At 37.4% G+C, this 25,704-nt stretch overlaps 1 protein-coding gene across 1 annotated transcript in view; it reads right to left on the reverse strand.

Moving 5' to 3' along the window:
• Window positions 1-11,566: 11,566 nt before the first annotated feature.
• LOC149168244 (brefeldin A-inhibited guanine nucleotide-exchange protein 5-like) overlaps window positions 11,567-25,704 on the reverse strand; it is a 240,061-nt gene continuing 225,923 nt past the window's right edge. Inside the window, 2 exon segments of the mRNA XM_089424865.1 lie at window positions 11,567-11,837; window positions 11,946-12,041. Coding sequence (XP_089280991.1) covers window positions 11,775-11,837; window positions 11,946-12,041 — 159 coding nt within the window. The 3' untranslated portion in view covers window positions 11,567-11,774.

The following is a 25,704-nucleotide window of genomic DNA, read 5'->3' on the forward strand; positions in this document are numbered from 1 at the left end:
CATTATCAGTGCGAATAGACCCAATATAAGATTGTGCATCATTTTCAATCCATTTATGAAAATTCTTGAATGTTTGAAAAGCATCAGATTTGTTCTTCAATAAATAAACCCAACACATTCTGGTGTAATCATCAATAAATGTCATGATATATTTATTTCCATTTGCAGAAGGAACAGGCATTAGACCACATAAATCTGAATGAATGAGTTCAAGCTTCCTATGTGCTCTTGAATGTGAATCATGAAAAGACTGTTTGCTATGCTTTCCTAGAATGCAAGCATCACATTGCTTATGTTTTTTAGGAATTGTAGGCAAACCAGCAACACCATTTTTCTTCAATAAGCGGAGACTATCATAGTTTAAATGTCCAAATCTAGCATGCCATAATAAACTTGATGGAAGTGTACCTTCTTCATGATGAGAAATATATGAGAAATGTTGTGCATGAGTAGAGGTTCCTTGCAGTTTGAGAAGCCTTTCTTCTTCTATTCCCCTCATAACAAGTGAGTGGTCAGATGCTTTTCTTACCTCAAGCTTACCATCAAACATATGAATGCAGTGACCTTGCTGGTGGATGTGGACCAAGGACAACAAGTTTCTCTTGAGTTGTGGGAGATATAGAACATGATCCAGAAGAAAGTCTGGAAGACCAGGCAGTTTAAGCCTGATTGTGCCAAGCCCTGATGGCTTGATTTTTGACTGATCTGCAAAGTATACTGCTCCATCAACATTGTCAGTGAAATCTTCAAAAAGGTCTTTCCTATGAGTCATATGACAGGTTGCTCCTGAATCAAGCAACCAATCATTTTTCAAAGAAGCAAGTGAAGCATTAAACAAATCTTCATTTACTCCAATGTTACATTGTGCCTCAATATAGTGAGCGGATTCAGGTGATTTACCTTTGTCTGTATCATCAGTTTTACCTTTCTGCTGGTTTCTTTTCTGCTCAATTTTGTCCCATGGTAGCTTGCATGTAGAAGCATCATGTGATCCATTTCATTTGCAGCGAATGCAATGCAGATCTGCCTTTTCTCCTTGAGAATGTCTGCCCCCCCTGCCTCTCAAATATCTTCCTCTTCCTCTTCGTCCACCTCTTCCTCTTGTAGAATCTTGAGTAGGATGCTTTTCTTTATGAGCAAGGAAAACAGTCTCTTCAGAAGATTCAGGGACTGTCTTCTTTCCAAAGGTTCTCTCTTTCAGCAAACTTTTTCACAAGAGAATCAAAGGTTATATCTTTAAGATTTCCATTTGCTTGTAAAGACTCAAGATAATTGGAGTAAGTAGGATAGAGTGCCTTGAGAAAAGCAATAAGAGGGATATCTAGCTCAACCTTAGTGGATTTGATATCATGCATTATGGATTTTACTTCAGATGCAAGAGCAAGAGGATCATTATTTTTCAGTTCAAGAGTGAAGAGTTTAATCATGAGCTGAACAACTTCAAGTGCAGAATGTGAGTCATAAAGTTCTTTCAGCTTTTGTAAAGCTTCAAAGGCAGTTGAATATGATGAAATATGGTGACTTACTTCTTCATTTACAGATGCTGCAATTAATGCATAAGCTTTGTTGTTCTTGTTTTCCCAAATGACGAGCTATTTGTCTGATGTAGGCTGCACTGGTTCATTGTCTCCTTCTCCGACACACACTCCTTTCCACAACTCATTGAAGATGAGAGTGTGTTTTATCATCCTGGACCATTCAGGATAGTTCTCCTTGCCAGTGAGAACTATCCCTACCATAGAGATGATTGAATGCATTCTGTAAAAAATACTTCTGCTGATAAAAAAAAACTTCCTCACTTCAATATTACATATTACTTTAATGCTTTAACTTTTCAAAGCAGCATTACCATTCAAATGATAAAAAAAAAAAAAAACTGTGCAATATTACTATGTCACCTCCACAACTGCTTTGAATGAACAAAACTGTGCAATACTATAGGCATTCAAATCAAACGCTGATGATTTTAAATTCTTTCATCAGCATCTCCAAGCCTTAAAAACTATAATCCTCTGAAACAAACGATGTAGCAGTAGCAATACACATTGATTTCAAAATCCACACATATTGCCGGTCCTAAAGGAGTCCATGTATACAATCCAAATGTATGCACTTCTCAGAAACTTGTGCAGACTCAACCAGAATGAGAACTAACATTCGATGGCAAAAAAAAAACAGGCCCATAATCATAAATCCATGGCGGAAGAGATCCTGGGACCTGTGGCGAATCACACAGTTAATTCACTCCGGGATCAATGCTTCACACAGTCATATGCGGAGTCGCCAGCGTTCAATGGTATTTCAAGCAGCGTTCAATGGTATTTCAGGCCAGGAGATGAGCAATGGCTCTCGGGCTCAGAAGATGAGCAATGGCTCTCGCTCCTACTTGTAACTCGATGAACGTCTCGTCCTTGACATTTCCAGCTCCAAACAGTGATGTTCTGGCATCCCAATCTTTCACACAGGTTAGGCTTAATGCATATACAGTAAACGGAAAAACAAAGAGATCAATGCTAAAGCATTGGGTATTCGATGGGTATGCAAAGCGTTATCACGCAGAGGGCATTAAAGCCGTTGAGGCAGAAGAAATCGGCCTGCGCAGGAGCCAGACGTCCTGCAGCCACACGGTGCCGCTGCGTAGATAATTCAAGATGTGAACGAACCTCTCACCGTCTCTGTCGATTCTGACGACGGAATTCTGGCTATCCTTATCATCTTTGGGCAAATGGCGGAGCACCAGGGCAGCGAGCATGGAATCTTTATGCGCGCAAAGAGTCTGCCGCGAGGTTTCGAACATTCACGTAGCCTCCTTCCATCATTCACGCAGCCTTATCAAACGTTCAGGCGTTAACCAACCAGGCAAACGTTCAGGCCATGTCAGGCGTTAACCAACCAGGCAAACGTTCAGGCCAGGCAGATGCGTTATGGCAGAGTATGGAATAGAGGAGTTACAAGGCACGCCAAATAAAAAAAGGAATCTGGAACTTGGCTCTGATACCATGTCAGGCCAGGAGTAACTCCAGATTTGGCAGAAAAACTGATGTGTTTATTTCATTAGGTAGCTATTGTTATATACATGAATGTAACTGATCAGTTCATCTTCTTGATGACTGTTCACCTTCCACATTCACCCAATCGCAGAGGATTAGGTGTCAACACATATACTTTTTGTTGTCAAATTCATCATGAATCTTGCCTTGCATTCTTGCAACCTTACTTCTAGGGTTTTGATAATGCCCTTGATAATTGTACTTGCCATAAGCTTTATAATCCCTAGCCATATGTCCAAAATTAGTACATGAAAAACAAGAACCATTAAACAAATTAGCGTACTTGGATGATTTATCTTATCTGGATGATCTTCTGTATTCATTCTTCCTTGGAGTTGGTACAGTCCTTTGTTGATCCTTGCTCTTGATTGCTTAAACATTATTCCTTGGAGCCACACTACTTTTAATCTTATTTTGTCCTTCATTTTGATTTTTCCTCTAAGGGCTCTTGTTGTCAATCTTGATTTGAGGGGACTTGGAGCTTGTACCTTCGTCACATGTTGTTTTACCTGCTTCTTTTGCCTTCATCTTGAACTAAGCCAATTCTTGATCTTTCTTTTCAATAGCCTACAACTGTTCCTCTTGTTATTTTGTGAACCTGTTGATTTCAATAAGGGTTGCGTCAAGTTCTTCTTCATTTTGAGCAAGGTCTTCTTGAAACCAACTTTTCAAGAATTGTCCTCTTCTTTTTGCTTCTATTTGAAGCTTTAGAAGAGTTACCTTTTATACTTCTCTGTTAAAAAATTGTGTTAGTTCCTTCTGCCTTTCAATTTCCTTTTTAAGCCTACTAATTTTTGTTGAAGATACATCTAATTCGTTTTGTTTTTTATCAACTTCATATACGTACCTTTGACCAAATTCCTTTAGTTGTCTTGCCATGTTTTTCTCTTTCCTTCATGCTTCCTGCACTTGCAGTTTCAAAAGATATACTTCTTCCTTGAGTGTGTGATTTTCCCTTTCTATGTTCTTCCTATCTTTGTTATATTCTTCAACTTTTTTGGCTTCTTCCAGCTGCACTTTATGGTCGATGATGATCTCCTCTAATTACTCATTCTTCTTATTGAGGCTTTTGGCATGTTCTTTTTTAATCTTAAGTTTAACTTCCAAAAGTTTGATGTTTTCTTCTTCAGCCTTAAGCTCCTTTATAACTCTGACAATTTCGTTTTGAAATTCTATCTTGTTCATCTCTTCATCTTCTTTTTCAAGAGCTTCCTTCTTATTGTCTCTAGCCATGAATAGCACTCTTCTTGTGTCATTTTCTTTGTCAGCAATAATAGGATCTGAAATTATTTCAATACTTTGAACTTCCTTTAAATGCTTGGCAGTGTGCTTCTTTGATTTTCCCATATTTGTACTCTGAGATCTACCTTCCAGTTGTTAAGTTGCTACTGAAGGAACTTTCTCTGATACCAATTGTTGGAAATACTAAGAGGGGGGTGAAATTTTAGTATTTCTTACCAATTAGTTAATTTAATCTTCAAAGCATTAAGTTCACATTAATGAATATCAGATAACAAAAATAATAAACAATTCCCTTCAACAATGCACAATAAAAAACATAATACACGCGATATTTACGTGGAAACCCAATGCAGGAGAAAACCACAGAATTTTTTTTATATTTAATTCAATACATCTCTTTAGTGCAATCACACAAGCCCCAAACTCCCTAAATACAAATATGGATATATGGATATATGTTTTACCAACACCAATTAGATGGAGGCTCTAACCCCCAATAGGATACGACCTACTATGGTTTGTCAGCTACAACCCAATGGAGATACAATTCACTAGCTACAACTGGTTGGAGGATCCAACCCCCACAATAGGTTGCAACCTACCTCGTAACACCGCCCTACCACCTTGGATTTGTGATGACTAATCTTAAAGAAAGCATTTGAATTAGGATGTGTTTTATCAACTCCAACTAAAGGGATGCACCGACACCCTCTGCAGGCACTATCCTACCCTAGCACCACCCTACCATTCTGAAGTGTTCTCAGCATCCGACCTAAAGTAGACTCCACTCTCCTACTGTGCACCACCCAACCACCCTAATCAGTCGGCAGACCACATTTCACAATTTTTAGACTAGATCCACATGTGCTCTTGAATCAAATTAAAATAAACTGAATTATAATCACTGTTACTTATGCTTAGTATGTATATCAATGTTAAACCCTAGCAACCTCATTGCTCAACACTGCTTAATCTTCTCATCAAACCCTAGTTGTCAATGTTGTACTTTTAGTAATACTGCTAACATTGTATCTTCTCTGACGTCACAATCAGGTAATATTGCCACTCCTAACATTGTATCTACTCACGAATGAATATGCATTAAGAAACTCATAAAGCATTTGTCCAAACCCATTGTACCAATCTTCTTAAGACCTTACATTGTTGCACCGATGCCAAAAGGATGTATCAACCAATATGTTGTTGGAATTGTTGTCCAATGATAGCTTAGTCGTAGACACCCTAAGTTAGCTCTATGACCTTCTTGCAACTGTCTCAAGCTCAGCCCAAAGAGGCCTACTGACATACATCTTATAGTTGCTCGGATGTGGCTATAAAGTACCTGCATACATTAGCTTACTAATGCAAAGATATCAAGATAATCATGTGGTCATGCATGCAAGCATTATGCAAAATAATATTAAGTAAATCATTATCAAATATGAATGATATCCCAAAATAACTAACATATATTAATACTAGGTACAACTATCACAAAACATGTATATAATAATGAAACCCAACACATTGTAATAAGATTCGCTTGTGATCACAATGCTTCTTCCAATTGTCAATTTAGGCGATATTAACCAAAACTAAATCATATTATAAGCTAGTCATTTTGCAAAAGGTCTCTTTCCAACTTATTCTACAAAACGCCACTTTTGCAATTGATACTTACAAAACTGCATAACTCCACTGCCACTATTAATTATGCAACAAAATAAACCTTTAAAAAAAATATAAAGTGAGTGTCAAAAAAGGACATCACATCAATAGAAAACCCTACATGATAAATAAGAGAACCATACCATAATAAAACTACCATATCATTTCTTTTAACCATACCATAATAAAACTACCTTATCATTTCTTAGTAGTTAAAAGAAAGTACACTGAATTGATTTCTGCCTTATATAGACATATATCATAAAATAAATTTATAAACACCTTAATACATTTATAAATACAATACCTATAATTCAAGATTGCATAGAGAAACGAGTCTTGGTTTTGTGCGTTTATGGCCAGGTTTAATATTGAATTCGAGTCTTTCCTTCCTTATAGCCAAGGAGGCTATAATACTTCAAGCTTCCTACCATAGAGAATAATCTAGATCGCCTCACATGTTGCTTGACGTGCAGTCATGTATTCTGCTACTGCCGAACTGAGTGCCATAGATCTTTGCTTCATGTTGTACCAAGAAATCGTTGCGGACACAACACTAAAAATTCCACCTGATGTACTCTTCTGGTCTGATGGACTCCCGCCTAATCTGCATCTATGAAGCCACACAGCTTCACTCCCTATCCATCTTTACCAAAGTTTGAATTGGGTAGTGTCTCTGAGGTACCATAAACTATGCTTAGTTTCCCTCCAAAATAGTTTGGTTGGCCTAACCATAGCTTGGCTCAACTAATTGACTGCGAAGCACATATCTAGTCTTATTTTCACAAGATACATGAGTGAACCCACTAACTATCAGTAAACAGTAGCGTCTACTTCCTCATCTGAAGTGGCATCCGCTTTCCTCCAGTTTGTCACTAGAGGAGTCTCCATGGGTTTCCACTTGTCCATGCAGAACCTCTGAAGTACCTCGTCGACATGCTTTCCTTGAGAGACAAATAATTCCCCATCACCTTGCCATACTTCCAATCCAAGGAAGTAGTGCATGAGGCCCATGTACTTCATCTCAAACTATCTTGCAAGGTCCTCCTTGCAAGATCTAGTCAGTTGCTCATTACCAGTTAAAATCAAGTCATCAACATATAAAAAAATAATCAACAACTTACCTTCTACCAAGATATTATAGAGGTTTTACCTTCTACCAAGATATTATAGAGGTTTTCATCTGCTTCACTTTTGGTGAAGCCCAAACTAGTGAGATATTTATCGATCTTGGTGTGCCAAGCACGGGGCACTTGGTTGATACCCTACAACGCTCACTTCAGTTTGCATACATGAGACTCAATCAAAAGTCTTGAAGCCTTTTGGTTGCTCGATATACACCTCCTCCTCAATAACTCTATTGAGGAATGTTGTTTTCACATCCATCTGGTGGATCTTCCACCCCATTTGCGTAGTCAAAGCAAGGATTGATTTGATGGATGAGTACCTTGATATAGGAGCAAAGGACTCCTCATAGTCAATCTCCTCAAATTGAGAGTACCCCTTGGCCACAAATTTGGCCTTGTACTTTTCTATGCTTTTGTTTGCCACATGCTTCACCTTGAAGATCCATCTCAAACCCACAACTGATTTCTCTGTTGGTCTTGGGACCACTTCCCAAACAATTTTCTTTACCATGGATTCACACTCCTCCATAATTGCATCAACCCATATTGGTTTCTCTACTGCTTCCTCAAAAGAGGATGGTTCATTCTCTACTAGCTCAGTGATTAGAGCCATGTAGCCAGTCTCCCTCGCATCCTGCACAAGTATCTCAGCTTCTCTGGTCCTTTTCTTGCCTTCTCTGGATGGTTCTGCTTCAGTGGTTGTCTCCACTCTCTGCTCCTCAACTTGTGGTTTCTCCACAACATCCTGAGGCTCCTCCTTTGGAGCTAAAAGCTCCTCTGACGAGATCTGAAGCTCCCTCTTAAGAGAGCACCGCATGCCTTTGTCTTCATCAAATTTTGCATCCCTTCGCGCAACGTCATTATGAGGGATGGAAAGTACACACGGTAGTTGTGGGGAGTTTTTTTGTAACCCACAAATACCCCAATTCATTGTCAACTCTAGCTTCTTCCCTGATTCTTTGGAGACATGGCGGTAAACAGAGGCTCCAAAAATCTTGAAGTGTGAGACATCTGACTTCCTCCTTGAGAAATTCTCCTCTGATGTAATCATGCCAAGAATTCAATGAGGACTCCTATTCTACAAATAGACCGTTGTGTTGCAAGCTTCAACCCACAAGCGCAGAGGTAGGCTTTGGTCATGCAACATCGCTCGTGTGTCTCCCACAATGCTACGGTTCTTCCTCTCAGCCACCCCATTTTATTGTGGGTTGTGGAGTGTTGCCAACTCTTGTCAAATGCCTTCTTTTGCACATAAATTTTTAAACTCATTCGACACGTACTCACCTCCATTATCGCTCATGAGAGCCTTCACCTTCTTGCTCATTTCTTTCCCCACCAGTGCTTTGAACTCTAAGAACTTGGAGAAGGTCTCATCCTTTTTCCACATGAAGAAAATCCAACACTTCCACGAGAAGTCATCAATAAAGATGACAAAATATGTGTGCCTGACAGTGGAGGCTATCGAGAAAGGTCCACAAACATCAGAGTGGATCCTTTCCAGTATTGCATGTTCTCTATTGTCCCGATCATGGAAAGTGGCTTTTGTGTACTTCCCTAAGGTACACCCTTTGCATGTATTTTGCTGTTCTAGGACTCCTTTGGTGAGGCATGTGGTAAACTATTGCATGATCTTTAAGGTGCCATGATGAAAATGGCAAAGTCTTCTATGTCAAATTTCACCAACATCGCAGTTTTACACCTTCTCTGCCTTTATGCTCAATGCAACACAATCCTCCACATCTAGCTTGTAGAGTTTCTTCACACGAAATCTTTGCATTGCAGTGTACTCTAATCTCAATTAAACTAGTTCTATATGTCAGAAGAACTAGTGGAGGTCAAGTTGTGGAAGTGGAATCATTGGGTGTGGTTGAAGTTCCACTTCCACAACTTGACCTCCACTAGTTCTTCTGACAGATAGAACTAGTTTAATTGACAATAACTCAAATTAACTTAAATAGATTGATACAAATCAGCAATCAAACATACTGAACTGAACTCAAGCTTCTCCAACTCGAATTAACTTAGTTAACTGAGTGACAAGTCCCATGTCACCTCAGTTAACTACCTCCAAGATTTCTCTTGAAATAGAGATTCAAATTTTCTCTAGTTTGACCAAGGCAAAGTCAAACTGAGATTTTCTTGTTGCATTTTCAACAATTGTTGAGACATATGATGTATTAATCCAACTTTTGAATCTTTCAGAATGTTTAGTTGGTCGATTACAAAGACATGTCAACTAAACTATGATTTTGGCCAACCTATTGGTTGGATTAACCAAGGTGTATGATGCTCGACTGCAAATATTAGTCAAGAAAAAGATCGGGTTAGTTGATCGTAGTGTCAATGTAATCGAAGTAATATACCAGTAAACTACAAGGATGGTTCAAATGAGTTTCAATTTATTCAACCATCTAACCAAAACCGGCTAAGAAAAAAATTAGTCAACCGCAACGGGAAATCAACTAAATGGTCGATGTAATCAGCCATTAAGTCACATTGACCAATGGAATGTGCTAGTTAACTACGTATTCAAGTTCAGTTGACCATCTGGTTGCGTCAATTGAATGTATCAATCAACTATGTAGTTGTACCAATCAAAAGAATATCGAAGGAATGTATCAATCAAATATGTAGTAGAACCAATCAATTGTCCAATAGAAATCGACTAATAGAATATACTAGTCAATGGTAGAGAAAATTCAATTGGGAGGTAAAATTAGTCAATCATCGATCAAATCAACAATTATAATATCAATTGATTATTGTAAATGTGCAAATCAACTAAGTAGTTGATTTAATCGACCATATTTTTCCTCACACTCTCCATTGTCAACTCTGCAATTTTGAAACTTGAAAATTTCCAGACTTACATTTTAGATCAACTATAGTTTAACTCTTAAAGCCCCATGCAAGACTAGTGTTGCAACCAACATGCTAATACTACTTTCTAGTGTACCCATCACATTTTGTCCACTATCAACAATAGGAGGACCTAGAAAAACAAAAGTTCCACATCTATATCTAATGCCAAATTTTCTTTGATTTGTCCCCGAAGGTTAACATAACCACTTGGTTGATGAATACCACTAGCGTGTTGGATATTCATCGACCATTTGCATGGGACCACTATCCATTGACAATATGCACAAATCAATTTTTCATCAACTACATGTTGATCTCTCGTGTAGCTCTCTTGTTTGTCGATTGTCTGTCTACCATCCATGTAGATTTACTACTTATCAACTACCCATCAACTATACGAATGAAGTATTATCCATCGATGATATATAATGAAACTATTGGGTAAAATCATGCCCCTGCATATGCTACAAATATGCAAGTCTAAATGTATACAATCCATGATGACCTAAACATATAGAAATTAAGTGCAATACACCCATTACATTAACAAAAACAATTAACACAAATAATCACACGAACTAAGTAGTATGTGAAGTAGAAGAACATGCATCTTTGGTAATTTTCCTACTCAAAATTCCGGAAATTAGCTTTAATCGTAATCTTCTTTCATTCTCCTCCAACAAAAATGAAGAAAAAAATAGCTCTTGCAAAGGACAACGCAATGCCTACATAATCATCACTCCTGATATTGGAATTTCGTTTGCCTGTTAGGAATATTATACACCATACTAATAATTCTAGATCAATATAATTTGTTTAGCCTCCAAGTGTCAGCCCTCCTAAGAAACAAATTAGGATGCCACTGAATTTCTGAAGACAAGATGGAATTGATTGATCAGTTGTGCTTCTATACAGCCCCATATGACAAACCTCTGATATTTGGTAGTCAAAGGAATATTTAAGCATAAATAAAGCCTGGCTAATGGAAGCTCAAATGCAAATCACATAAATGAAACCTCCTAATGCAGTCTGCCACCTTGACAGATCTCCAATAACAGCTTGCATAAGCACACATACACACTTCAATAATATGTTAAACAGCTTAATACAATTTGACCAAAACAAAATATCCCAGTTGCAAGTTAGCATTTCCAGGTAAACGGAAACAGCACATAGCTGACGATGAAGGGTCTCAAGTGATTACCTTTTTTAAACAATTAACATTAACTCTTCTTCAACATATGCCTTTATAAACACAAAAGAACCAGTGAGATAAGTTTAAGTTGAATGTTAATTTGACCAGGAACCGCTAAATTTATTTACAATAAAATGGAAAGCCTCGAATTGAGAATAAGAACAATACACTTGTAATGGATGGAAGACATAGGAACTACAATTCGCACTACCATTCTGTTGGCAGAACCTCACAACCTATTTATATAAAAGAATTACTATCTAGAGCCGCTCTTCACCCTTTAGTTAAAACAAGGCATAATCTTGCAGTTCCGTAATTTTAAGAGATGTATAACAAAAGGAAATAAATGGAGAACCATTGACTGTAATCAAAACTTTTGAAAGGATAAGTGCTATCTTGACGTGCATATCGCTGGTTCAAGATGATGCTATCTAGACATGTAAACTGGCTGCATCCTCATCTAAGAAATGAAACCAAGTGGTCATTATCTTAGAGAGCCAACAATGATCTTGGCAATATGGAAAACACCTTTTGAGTGACTGCAGATCTTCTTAGGCCAAAGAATGACCAAATAATGAAATAATAATGGGCATTGAAACCAGGATACAAGATTATTCAAATTTGTTGAAATCAAGGCAACAGGCCTATTAGCTGTTTCTTAAAGAGGTCACCCAACACCCGCCGCACATCCATCTGAGACAATAGTACAGTAATAAATGACCACAAAAACAAAATGAGAGAAAAATCCACCATCTAAAAGAAATCAACAAACATTATTAAAAGCAAAATTGAAGAAAATACCTGCTCACTGCACACAAGTTTTGTAACAGAAGGGAAAAACTCCCCAAGGTGTCTCTTGAAAATATTTTTATTCATAATGCACATACCACTCAACACCTGCAAGTTCACATGTCAGAAGTCCATCTCAAGTGAACTCATGTAGACTTATTTTTCCACTTAAAACAATCTAATTTAAACTACTGAATCTTCAAAAACACAGCTATTCATCCAAATAAGTAACTCACTAGGTACAAAACTGATATTTAAAGCATAAATGCACACTGTACTCTCATAAGTAAACTTAATCCAGACTTCAATTCACTTAGTGGATGTGTGCTTTCAGCACTGTTTTCAAACAACTTCTGATACACAAAGTTTTGCACATTGACAAAACATTCACAGTTGAGGTTTTGCTATCACGTAAATCTGCACTAACAGAGTTGCCTAATAATTATAGGCCATCAAGCCCTGTCACTGCTATATGCCTCTCCATTCAGACTGGTGATTCTACAGTCTCGGTGAGACATCCCTAAAAGATGTATGTTTCCATCTAAGCAGAAACATGAACATATTCCAAGAGAATCAGCACACAAAATACTCAACTTGTCCACAAACAGTCACTAATGAGGGTGAGTTCAATAAATAACTTCAAGTGACCAAGATCAAATTTTAAAAACTTGTGTAATAATGAAATTAAATGAAAATTCATGGAAGGTTGTGCACCTCAAGTGAGAGGAATACTCAATGCACAATAGAACTACCTATCAGTGCAACAATTTCATCATCAACAACCAAGATTCAAAGAGCTAGCAGTAAACATAATTGTAACAATCAAATATCACTCAAAAGACTGGATGCATCATAGTGAGTTACAGTGACAGGCTGTCAATGACCCCTTCATTGCAGTGAAGGCAGTGGTCTGCAGTTCGAAGAGTGAACAATGAAGAGCTCGTCACTGCTACTATGCTGTCCCAGAAAGATGATATCCCCTCCCAAATGCCTCTCATGTGTTTATAAAGGAATTCAAACAATCATGCAAAATTTGACTAAGCCACTAGAAGGCAGGAAAGAAAAGCCACCAGCTGTGCTTGAGTTCGCATGAATGCCAAGTGAATTGGCTTGCTCTTCTGAGGTTAGGTTGACTGGCTGCTTTCCCCTGCTATTGACTGTCACATTGGCATTTAGCTGGATTTTTCTGGTTGGAGTTCAGCTGTTGCCAAGAAATATCTGCTGTTACAGCCATCATCCTAGGAAAGTATGGTGTTTTTTCACATATTATTGAGGTTTCCAAGGGTCTTCAAAAGTCAATAAAGACTGCCACTAAAGGATTCGACTTCACTGCCTATTTTTAACAGCTTTGATTAGCTTCATAGCTTTGGCATTTTTCCATGCATACAAAAAGCTAAAACAAGCTCAAAAGCAAAGACTAGGCTTTTGCCCTTTTAACTTGTGCATTTTCCAACCATGCCTTAAGTGGTTGACTACATTTTTCACTCTACAAAATGTGAGCTTTCACTTAACTCAACACTCTTTCACCCATAAATACCTTGGACCATCCCATCATTGCCTGCTCAGAACAACGACGTTCAACTTGTACCTGCTAAACGTAGAAACTCCTAATTCTAAACACACCCGAAAAACTGTAAACAGTTTCCTAAAAAGAAAAAAGCTAAAAGCAAGAAAGACTAATCCTCGAGATGGAGCATCAGTCTCACTCACAAAAAAGTGAAAAAAAACATGGGCAGGACTCATCATCTCTCATGCAGTTAAAAGAAGTCATGTTAGACTCGCCTTTTACAACAATTAAGAATATGTAATTGTCCCTGACATGCCAGCCCTTGATATTTAGATATTAAAAAAGCAAAGTACTAAGATCGCAGTTTTCCAGAATCTGAAGAAATTGACTCTAGAAGAAAACCTGATCAAATGTCAATCCCTGGATGTATCTAAAATAAAACTAACGTGATGGAGTCTCACTTAACCCTCCAGTTGCACAAGTGCTACTACAAGTTAACAGGTTTGTACCTCATTGCTTAATTTGTGCAGATTTTCATTAAGCTTCAAGTCTTGCTCAGAATAAGGAAAAAAGACTCATAAAAGATTGTCTTCTCAATATTGATCTGAAGATCTAATCTAACCAAAAAATGGTTTATCATCTGCAAGGTTCTTTTTTATCATGTCAAATTAATAATCACGAAGTAACAAAACTATGTTAGGATATTCCGACACATAAAAAATAGTTAAGTATAACTTAGTCTAGTGTACAATTAGGTAAAGCGTGTTTCTTTACTATGTACTTCTGTAACTTACAATCCGACGGTCATGATAAGTAGTGATCCAACGGTTCATTCTCTCCTCGATATTACCGACACTTGATCTATGGCTTAACCCCCGATTGGTCCATGATCTCTATTTAAAGAACATGGAGGGTCATTTGAAAGGTGGTCGTTCATGAGAGAAGCTTATGTAAATTTTATTTCTTTTATTAATAAATTGCCTGAAGTGGCCGCATTGGCTCAGGCTGTGGATTGTTTCCCACTTTGAGGGTTTTAACCACGTCAAGAATACTGATGTATTGACCTGTGATCTGTTTGTGAGCGGTGTCCTTTGGTGTTCTGTCTGAGCAACTTACCCTGTAAATTCCTACATGGTATCTGAGTTATTTGAAGGTCGCATCCATTGGTGATCCAAATCCGACGCTGGTACAAATGCATCCGACTGTCGTTTCCTAGATCTATTGTTTCTGACTACTTTCGGGCCGAGAAGACTTCTCTATGGTGTTAGGAGCATCTGTTCCAGTGAGGAAGCCCTTTCGTTTCATGCGAAAGGGTTTCCAATAGCCCTAGCTACGTCATTTTTAAGATCTGGAGGTATACAATCTTTATTTGCAGTTTTAGTTATTCATCTCTCTGTTTATTTTGGTTTACTTAGCTCTCTGTTTTTTGTTACCGAATCTATACCTTTCATTTTTGCATATGCTCTTTGCCCCACGACTCTGTGCGATCTGGGCAAATCAAAAACAGAAATGAAGAATTTTTCTCATGTGTATGCCCTTTTCCGCAACGCCTTAGTGTGATCTCGAAAAATCAAAAACATTGAAAAAAATATATAGTTTCCGGCGAAAGCTAACTTCAAGCCATAAAGTTTAGTTTTTTTTTTCCATGTCCGTGTTGAGTTGTGTGGTTTTTTGTTTTGTAGGCAAAAAGAGCTTTTTCAAGTAAGCATGCACCCCAAAGCTTCAATGACTAAAAAAAAAACCTCCTCTTTTCAAAAAATTACTTTTTCAAAAAGCACATGTAACTTATGTTTTAAAGTTACTTTATGTAAAAGTGTTCTCACCCATTATAAAAAGTGAGTCACTTATAATTCTAAAGTCTCTTTATCTTTTATTTAAGTTACAATTTAGTGAGTAGTTCATATAGCACCATTGTAAAAATGAGTTTCACTTATTTATAAAAGTGGGTCACATAAAATATTTTTTTAAAGTGAGCTAATTAGATTAAGTTTGGAAAGGGGCGAGGGTTTTTTTAAATATAACATTATCATTCACTTCCACACATTCACGCACTTCGTCAGCATCTTCAACAACTTTTCTTCAAAAAGCCATAACTTCTTCATTCGGAAGCCGTTTTTTTAATCAACCTAATTATTCAAGATCTTTCCTTTGGAACACTTAGTTTCAACATCTACAACTTCAGTTTCTGCTAAAGTGGAAAGTCCATGCCAAGTTATTTTTAACAGCACCAACTACTTCCAATGGTAGTCCTACATTGTAGATTAACTTAGAAGTAAAGGTCTTTACAGAATAACCTCAGGCCAAGCAACTAAACCTAAAGATGAAGATAAGGCAGCCAAATGGGAAAATAGGCAAGATCAAGCCCATGGGTTGATAGGGATGTCTATTTCTCCAGACCTTAGATTCCATATCGCGGAACTTGATACCCCTAATGAAACAATGAAACAACTCATTAAATTTTTTGGAATTAAAAATGAAATTAGAGCCCATCAATTTGAAAATGAGTTGCTTATATTGGACCCAAATAATTTTTCTTCCATTGAAGATTTTTTGTCCAAGTTCAAGACCCTTAGACTTCTCTTGGAAGGTGTTAAGGTTAAGAAAGAAGATGGTAGCCTTATCTATTCCATTCTTACTAAGTTGGGACCAGCCTACTCTGTGTTTGTTTCCACCTTCCATTCTACTAGAGAAGCACTTATTTCTCAAGGACAAGACTAAAAGTCCCCCTCTTTTGATGCCTTTTGTGATTCTTTAATAAGAGAACAAGAAAAACTCTTACATCTTGGTCTTCTTAATCTTGGAAACTCTTCTAAGAAAGCCTTAGCTGCCCAACAGCAACCAAATTCAAAGAATCCTAAGAAGCAGTATCCTAAAAAGAATGGTCCTAAACCAAACAAGGATCCTAAGCAATTTCAGTCTCAAAATGAAAAATCATTTCAACAAAATGATAAGGCAAATAAAAACAAAGGGAAGAACACTGATAGACATTGCCACTTTTGTAATCGAGATGGCCATTTAGAATCCAAATTCTTTAAGAAGATGGAAGCCTTGGAAGCAGCAATGAAGAAGCATAACATCCATTTGGAGCACTCTTCAACTTCAACTTCATCTTCAGGAATAGCACTTTTTGCATGTGGTTGTCAAGCATCTCGGTCTGGTTATGCACTAAATGTGTCTTCTTCTTCTCATTCTCATGAGTGGCTCATTGATTTTGGAGCTTCTTATCACATGGCCAAAAACAAAGCCATGTTTTCTTCTTTAAATGATTGTAACACCAAAAATATATATGTTGGTGATGATAGATCTCTTAGTGTTGTAGGCACTGGAACTGTTCATCTAGACAATGCTCAATTTAATGATGTATTATGTGTTCCAACCTTATCCTGCAACCTTTTATCTGTATATCAGATTACTCATTTAGGTGAAGCTAAAACCGTTGAATTTTCACCTCACGATGTTGTAATTAAGGACCTAAGAGATCCTAAATAGATTTTAGCTACTGGCATTGCTAATGATTCTACAAGGTTTTATAAGTTTAACAACTTTGGGTCATTAACTCTTTCCTCGATATTTGTTGCTCATAATGATGAAGTGAGCAAACTTTGGCATGATTTGGTCACTTAAACTATCGCTTCCTTCAAAATCTATGTAAAGAAAATATGGTGACAGGTCTTCCTATGGTATATTGCAGAGATGGTGTTTGTTCCGCATGTGTACTCGAAAAACATCATCGGGATAGTTTTGAAAAACGTGCCTCTTGGCACACCTCAACTCCTTTACAGCTTGTGCATAGTGATTTATGTGGTCCACTTCCAGCTGTTTCATTCTCTGGCTACAAGTATTTCTTAACTTTCACTGATAATTTCTCCAGACGCACTTGGGTATACTTCTTAAAACTCAAGAGTCAAGTCTTTAACATGTTCTTGGCCTTTAAGGCCTTTGTTGAGAAACAATTTGGACATCCAATTCTTAAGCTAAGATCAGATAATGGCGGAGAATATGTTAACAACAAATTCATCAACTTTTGCACTGAGCATGGAATTCAAATGCAACATATTGTTCCATATACTCCACAACAAAAAGGTGTAGCTGAAAGGAAGAATCGCACCTTAAAGGAAATGGCTAATTGTATGGTTCAATCTAAAGGACTTAGTCTTAATTTTTGGGCAGAAGCAATTAATTGTGCAAATTACATAGTAAATCGCACCCCTACTAAGGTTTTAAAGAATATCACTCTAGAAGAAGCATGGAGCTCAATTAAACCAGATGTAAGTCACTTTCGTGTTTTTGAAAGTGAAGCATGGGCCCATATTCCAGATGAGAAACATAAAGCTTTAGAACCTAAGAGTGAAAAATGTATTTTTGTTGGATATTCTGAAGATGTCAAAGGATATAGACTTATTCCACTTAAATCCAAAATTGTTATCATTAGAAGAGATGTAAAGTTTGTTGAAAATATATCAGCCTACGAGCCTAGTTCAGCAGATGTGCCACCTCTCTCTATCCCTTCTACATCTGAAAATATTTCTTCTTCAGATGATGACAGCGAGGATGACAATCCTCCCCCACCTTCTCAGGATCCTCCTTCAGCTCCTCAGCTTCCAAAATGGGTCTGTGCTACTTGGCATGCAGCAAGTGTTCTTGCAGGCGATCCGACAGATCAGCGACGTACACGTTCTCAGTTCGATAGAGCTTCTTCTTTACTGGCTCAAGCTTCAGCGAATTATGATCCTGACACCTTTGCAGAAGCTTCAGGCCATCCAGATTGGGATGCAACTATGACTGAAGAATATCATTCATTATTGGCAAATGATACATGGGATCTTGTTCCTCTTGCATAGGGGCGAAAACTTGTTAGATGCATATGGTTTTACAGAACCAAGTATGGACCCGATGGAAAAGTTGATAAACATAAAACTCGTCTTGTTGCTAAGGGTTTTTCACAAGTTGAAGGCATTGACTATACTGAAACCTTCTCCCCTGTTGCCAAAATGAACTCTATCTGTCTTATTCTTTCCCTTGTTGCCTCTTTAAAATGGGAAGTCCATCAGATGGATGTTAAATATGCCTTCTTGCATGGGGACTTGCATGAATAAATCTATATGGAACAACCTACTGGCTTTATACAAATAGACTCCAACCTTGTATGCCGGCTTGAGAAATCCCTTTATGGTCTCAAGCAAGCCCTCAAGCTTGGTATGCCAAAATGGATAGCTTTCTTTTAGATACTGGCTTTTCTAGGTGTCATTCTGACAATACTGTCTACACCAAGAAAGTGCGTAAGTCTCTTATCATTATTGTTCTTTATGTTGATGATCTTATTCTTACTGGTAGTGATCCCAACCTTATAAACCATGTGAAGTCTAGGCTTAAAAAGCAGGTTGAAATGACAGACTTAAGACACTTGCATTATTTTCTTGGTCTTCAAGTCTTATAATCCAAGGAACGTATTTCCCTCTCCCAGTCCAAGTATGTCTGTGATCTTCTACGCCACTTTCACATGGAAGACTATAAGCCAGTCCCTTCTCCCTTTCTCAATCTGGAGCCAAACTTTTAGTCACTTGTACTTCCCCTAAAGTTGATGCTACCTTATACCGTTAGCATGTAGAAAAACATTTGTATCTAACCCATACTCATCTTGACCTTTCCTTTGTTGTTGACCTTATTGCTTGAGTTATGCAAAACCCACATGAAAGTCATTGGAAAGCAGCTAAAAGAATATTTTGTTATGTTCGAGGTACAGTTCAGTTTGGGATTCATTATAGTGCAGAAGCATCTCCTCTATTGGTTGGTTTCACTGATTCCGTTTGGGCTGGTGACCCTGATGATCGGAAGTCTACTGCAAGTTATGTATTCACTCTTGGTTCTGGACCTATTACACAGGCTTGCAAGAAACAAAGTGCCATTTCTCTTTCTTCAGCAAAAGCAAGGTATCGTGGCGTTGTAGAAGCTAGTAAGGAAGCCATGTGGCTTCGTCAGATCTTGTCAGTGTTTGGCTTTCAGCAACAGCATCCGACTACACTTTGGTGTGATAATCAAAGTGCCATTCAACTATGCAAAGATCCAATCCAACATAAACACAGCAAACACATTGAACTGCACATGCACTTCATCAAAAAGCTCATTCATGACCATGTTCTTGAAGTGCAATATTGTTCAACCGATGATCAAGTTGCAGACATCTTTACAACGGCTCTCACAGAGGCGAAGTTTACTAAACTTCGATTTATGGTTGGAGTTCAGGAAGTTGTTACTAAGGGGGGAATAGGCTCTAATGTCTCCTTTCCTCTCCTATTGTGTCATATTTGTACATCCTTCAATCCTATCCCAAGTTGTTCTTAACGGGGGATGTTAGGATATTCCGGCACATAGGAAATAGTTATGTATAACTTGGTCTAGTGTAGAGTTAGGTAAAGTGTGTTTCTTTACTCTGTACTTTTGTAGAGTTAGGTAAAGTGTGTTTCTTTACTCTGTACTTTTGTAACTTACAATCTGACGGTCACGATATCTAGTGATCTGATAGTTCATTCTCTCCTCGGTATTACCGACACTTGATCCATGGCTTAACACCCGATTGGTCCATCATCTCTATTTAAAGAGCATGGAGGATCATTTGTAAGGTGACCGTTCATGAGAGAAGCTTATGTAAACTTTATTTCTGTTATTAATAAATTGCCTGAAGTGGCCACGTTGGTTCAGGCCGTGCACTGTTTCCCTCTTTGAGGGTTTTAACCAAGTCAAGGATATTGGTGTATTGATCTATGATCTTGTTGTGAGCGGTGTCCTTTGGTGTTCTGTCTAAGGAACTTACCCTGTAAATTCCTACAAACTAGGACTAGTCCTAAGGCAGAATTATATAAAAATAAAGAATGGGACAGATCAGTGCCCATGGAGATATACCTGTCAAGAAAATTTACTCATTAAAGTGACAAAAGCTTTGAATCCCACCATCCTCCTAAACCATGTTATCCACACTAGTTCCAACTTCCTACAAGGACATTGATTCTAGGATTACTAGTGTACATTTTCACAACTTTAAGCAACTGATCAAAAGTACTAGAAATTCTCAATGTAGCAGGATATGGATACTCTAAACTTAATACACATTATGGCCAACAACATAAAATAAAAGCCAATGTTGCACTAATCGTTATCAGGATAATATCGGCGCGAGGAAAAAATCAGAAAAAATCGTAATAATCGGGAAAAAATTGGTAATAATCGGGAAAAAATCATTTGGTACAAAAATATTCATTTTTTTTCAATTTTTTTAATAACTAAACCATCTACAACATAAAATAAATACATTGACACATAAATATGATAAAAGAACTAATATATAAGATGTTTAATATCATTTCTAGTGCTAAAATCACACATAACAGTGAATCATGTCCTTAATAGTAAGTCCTGACTCCTGAGTCCCAACTCAACCTCAAAATATCAACAAAAAATATAATAATGTATCTCATATCATGAGTCATAATGTCATATACAATGAAATGAACCAAATAACTAAAGTCTAATACTACTGATTTCCTTTGCCCCTCTAGATGTAGATGTCAGTGGAGTTGGCAGGCCGCAATAGACTATGGAGTCTGTTGTGCTCTAGAAGCTGAAGAACTAGGAGCTATAGGAGGTAGACCACGTCGTCTACTTGTGATAGGGGTAGCTTGGGTCACCTCCTTCTCCTCACAAAACCAAAAAAAAAAAAATTCTCCCACGATTTTTTCGAAAAAATCGGGCAAAAAAAAAATTCCCGAGTACTAAGCGCGATTTTATCTTTTTGTTGAAAATATCGCAATTTTAACAACACTGGTACAAGCCAGGTATGGCCAATACATAGCCAGCACGGCTACTTCAAGGTACACTAGTGAGTATGCCAAAGTACCTAAAATTTTGTCTCCTACAATTGGGTATGTTCAAAGGAACCATGTGCTCTCCGGGAATGATTAGAATTAAACACATTTGGCACCATTTTTTATGATAAATTTTATTTTTAAAAACCTAATTACTAATTTTATGTTGTTTTTTCCTTGGTCCAACCCAACCTCCTACATTCTATAAACGATAAACAAACATAAAAAGAAATCACAATGATAATTTTCTTGTCTTGGGCCCATCATTTTGTTGTTGTTGGGTGTTAATTTTAGGTTGCTCCAACCTGTTCTTCTAGGAAGATAGTGCACAAGCATTGTAGGAGATTCCTCGCAAGGTGAGTGTGCCGCATGGGAGAGATTTCTAACACCCCAATTACAAATTCCTTACACTTGTGATGCTTAACATATTCTATTTTTTATCATTGGAAGGTTATGATAGTTTTTGTGAAAATCATGAAAATTTCCTTTTAAACATTAATATGACGCATTGATTATCAAAGTTTGTAACGGTCCTACCATAACCTCCCTACATTAGTGGTACTTAGGAAATTAATGTACAAGGCCATCTTCCTTGAATAAGACCCCCATTAGACAGTTAGTGAATAGTTACTTGATGTAAACGAATCTTTTTTTATGAAACCAAGCCCACTAGGTAATCCACACCAATCAATGATGGCATTGTTACTACAAAATCTAGCAACTTAGTGCAAAGCCTTACAAAGAACTCTAGAGTCTAGATTAAGAGCAACAATAGGATCAGTCACCACTATCACCTTAGCAAGTGTTCCATTGTTATTCTTTGGCCAAATACTATCCCCATAAGGGAGGCTTCCCTAGCAGATTTTAGGGATTAAATTAACCCAAGTGCTCCTAGGCAAATTACCCCTTGAGGGTTCTACTATAGACCATACCCAAGGATAAATGTTCAATAATTAGGGTTTTGGCTTAAATAATATGTAATTTCATGAAAACAAGTTCAAAGGACCCTGTGGTTAAATCTAGGGGGTTTAAGTCCAGAGGAGGTTCAAATAGGTTCTCAAACACATGATGTCTTTAAATTACAAATTGTTGTTACTTGTTATAAACTAGGGTTTTTTATTGTCGCGATTATAATACCCAAATATTATAACAAGAATAACAAATAGCCCAAAATTTATAATAAAGTGAAAAACAATGTAAAATTGCATGGAAATCTTTGCCTAGTTTTCTTTTTCTTTTAACTCACTAGGGTTTCAATACAATTCCATATGTTGTGTACAATGATAAAATCGCAATATAAAATTGTAATAATAGGAATGCAATATCTTTAATAATGTAGTTCAACAGTTTATTAATAAATACATATCCAATGCCACCCAACATGCTACAACAAATTAGGAAATACAATAGTGCTTCAACAGAGAGTAAAACGGCCTATAATTTAAATTCCAAACTGAGTTTTGTCTACAATAAACCCTAGGACCTATTGTTACGACTAAGATCTTCAAGAGGACATAGATCTGCTTGTTGGGAAATGACTACAAGAGACTTCGCTCTGCCTTCAAAAGTTTGGATTTTGTTCATGAAGACCTTTAACAACCTTCGATCTGCCTCAAGAGCATTCTTCATGTTGATCTGCTACAGAAGAGCCTCAAGGGCTATGACCTGATCAAGGAAGGTTCCAATTTGATGCTAGGACTGGATTCAACCATTAGAGAATGTGGATCACCAACAGAAAAAATTTTGTCTGCCCAAAATCTGCCCTATGCACTTCGAAAGCCACAGGAAAGTAACAGGAGACCGCACTCCAATCCTTCGTTGGCCTTAGGGCATGACGTTTGCATCAAAAATTGGTACAAATGAATGTGCATGATTCTGGTTGGGTTAATTCACAGGAAATTGCTTCGATATGCCTCTCAATCACTTCGCTAGCCTTAGAAATCAATGTGGACTACTAGTTATGGATCCTAGCAATAGAACATGTCATAGAGAGCCCTATTCCAGAATTCGATCTACTCAAAAAATAGTGCTCCTTGTTTTTCCCGAACAAAGTCGAGATAGGAAAGAATTGAACAACTAGGGTGGAATCTTTCACCACTGAAATTGATAGGGTAGAAGGAGTCTTAAAACCCCCCTAAGCTAATGCTCAAGAAACAAAATGAATTAATCCAAAATTGATGATGCCTCATTTGATCTCAACCCTCTTCTATTTATAGATTTTCTATGGCCTCCAACAATGTGAGGAGTTGTTTGTGCAATCCCTAATTTGGCCCCAACCAACCTAATTTTTGCCCAATGTTTCCCCAACATAGGAAAAATTGGGATTTTACCACTTTAACAAGACTATAGCCTACAGGTTCGGATAGGTTATTACATCCTCCATAAGCCCTCAATTTGGACAGGACATTACAGTACCCTCTTCCCAAAATTGTTTGCCCTCAAACAAATGCAGACTTGGGTGATGTAAATTTTTTTCTCCTTCCCAAGTGGCATCCTCCTCTAGTAAATTCTTCCATTTAATAAGGTATTCTGGAATTACTTGTCTTCCTAACTTCTTTTCTCATATGGCCATGATTGTTTTTGCAATCAATTCTAGTTGTCCCTCTTCTTCTAATGGTGGCAATTCGATAGAGGTGGTGACCTGTTGTCCCACAGCATTTTTGAGACACGACACGTGGAAGACATTATGGACACTGCTAAGCAATTATAACTCATACGCCACTTCGCCAATCCTTCGGAGGACTTTGTTGTGACAACCCCAATTATTTATGCCTAAGAATGCAATGTAAAACACTTCATGTATTTTGATTTTTAAATTAAAATGGCTTGAGTAAAGGGGCACAGATTCCAGAGACTAGGAGGTTACTTGCTTGGGATGGGGTAAGTTTCCTTAATGCAAGAAAACATGAATTGTTTGGAAAATCCATTGAAGGTTGGTTGGTGAGTTTTAATGTGCTAGTATGCTTGAAGTAAAGGAGTTGAAGAAAGGACATAGGTCATGCTTGCTGAGAAGAATTAACAAAGCAAGAAAAAAGGACAAAAATTAATGGAGGTAGGTGTTGCATATGCAACTGGAAAAACAAGGAAGCAACAGATGTAATAGAATGTTGCCTCGAGGAGGCGAAAAAGAAAAAAAAGAAAAAAAAAAAGAGACAATTGCACTCAAACAGAGAATAGCAAGCATGCAACCGCAAACTCGATCACTGGGAACAACAGCACCGTGATCAAGCTTGGTAGGAACAACACATTCCTTCAACAAAGAAAAAATAACAAATAGATATTTGATCTGGTGGCATGTGAAGAAATTTGCAGTAGCGTGAAGAGGTGTTGGGCATTTTGACAGCTCTAAAAGAAGGTACCCATATTTCAGTTGGGAAATTGTTATGAACATAATTCATAACAAGTAAATAAATAAAATAAATGTAAATGTTAAATAATCAAATATTGATTAGGTTAAATAGTCATTAAGTTAAGTGAAAATGCATGTCTAAAAGACATGCCCAGTCACGAAAGGACACCTGCTTAAGTATATATATGCAGGTCCTCATTGTAACATTCATCACTTGTACACTTTTATATATAATAGATTATTATTATTAAATACCTCTCGTGTATTTTTACATTCAAGCCTACAAGCTATCAGTTTTTATGCTTCAGTGGTATCAAAGCCATGGCACACAATATAATCATGCAGGTCTTTGAACGTTGTTCACCGCACAATGTGCCATTACATTCACATCCTGAATGCATTGAACGGTTTAATAAAATTCAAGAAGCATTTCAGCGTTTAGAAAAATCATTTGTAGAAGTTAAAACATGCCGAAAGGAAATCGATAATAAAGATAATAGCAACAATGAAGAAACAAAACAAGGTGAAGCAGGAGAAGCAGATTGTGATCAGAATGATGATAAATGAAAACGATGTAGATGAAGATGATATAGATCAAGATGATGATCCGGATGAAGATGATGTGGATGAGGACTATCTTGGGAAACAGGAAGATGAACATATATCAGAATTAGAAGAAGCGAATGTTTTGAAGAATAAACATCTATGTTATGACCGCAATGAAAAATCACAGACAACTATTATTGACAATCAAAGTGATTACTTAGATATCGATGGGAACTCTTGGTTATCACCTGAGGAGAAGAAGGAGGTACAAAGAAAGGAACTTGAGGACGCTGAAAATGTAAGCCAGGGAAGAACAATCATGTTGCAGGATCCCGCTGGTGGAGAGGTTTCAAAGTTTCGTGTACACCCAAGTCCAAACATCAAAACACACCCAGTCTATATTGATGTTGGCAAATCTCCACAACTCATTAACTCTAGAAGTAATGGAATTTCGGACAGCATGAAAGATTTCTTCAATGAAAAGGAACCCTGCAAGAGTATCAATCCTGT

Source organism: Pinus tabuliformis, chromosome 4_2 (genome assembly GCF_031772625.1).
Source record: "Pinus tabuliformis cultivar Carrire ecotype Pingquan chromosome 4_2, CPIR1, whole genome shotgun sequence".
Lineage (NCBI taxonomy): Eukaryota > Viridiplantae > Streptophyta > Pinopsida > Pinales > Pinaceae > Pinus > Pinus tabuliformis.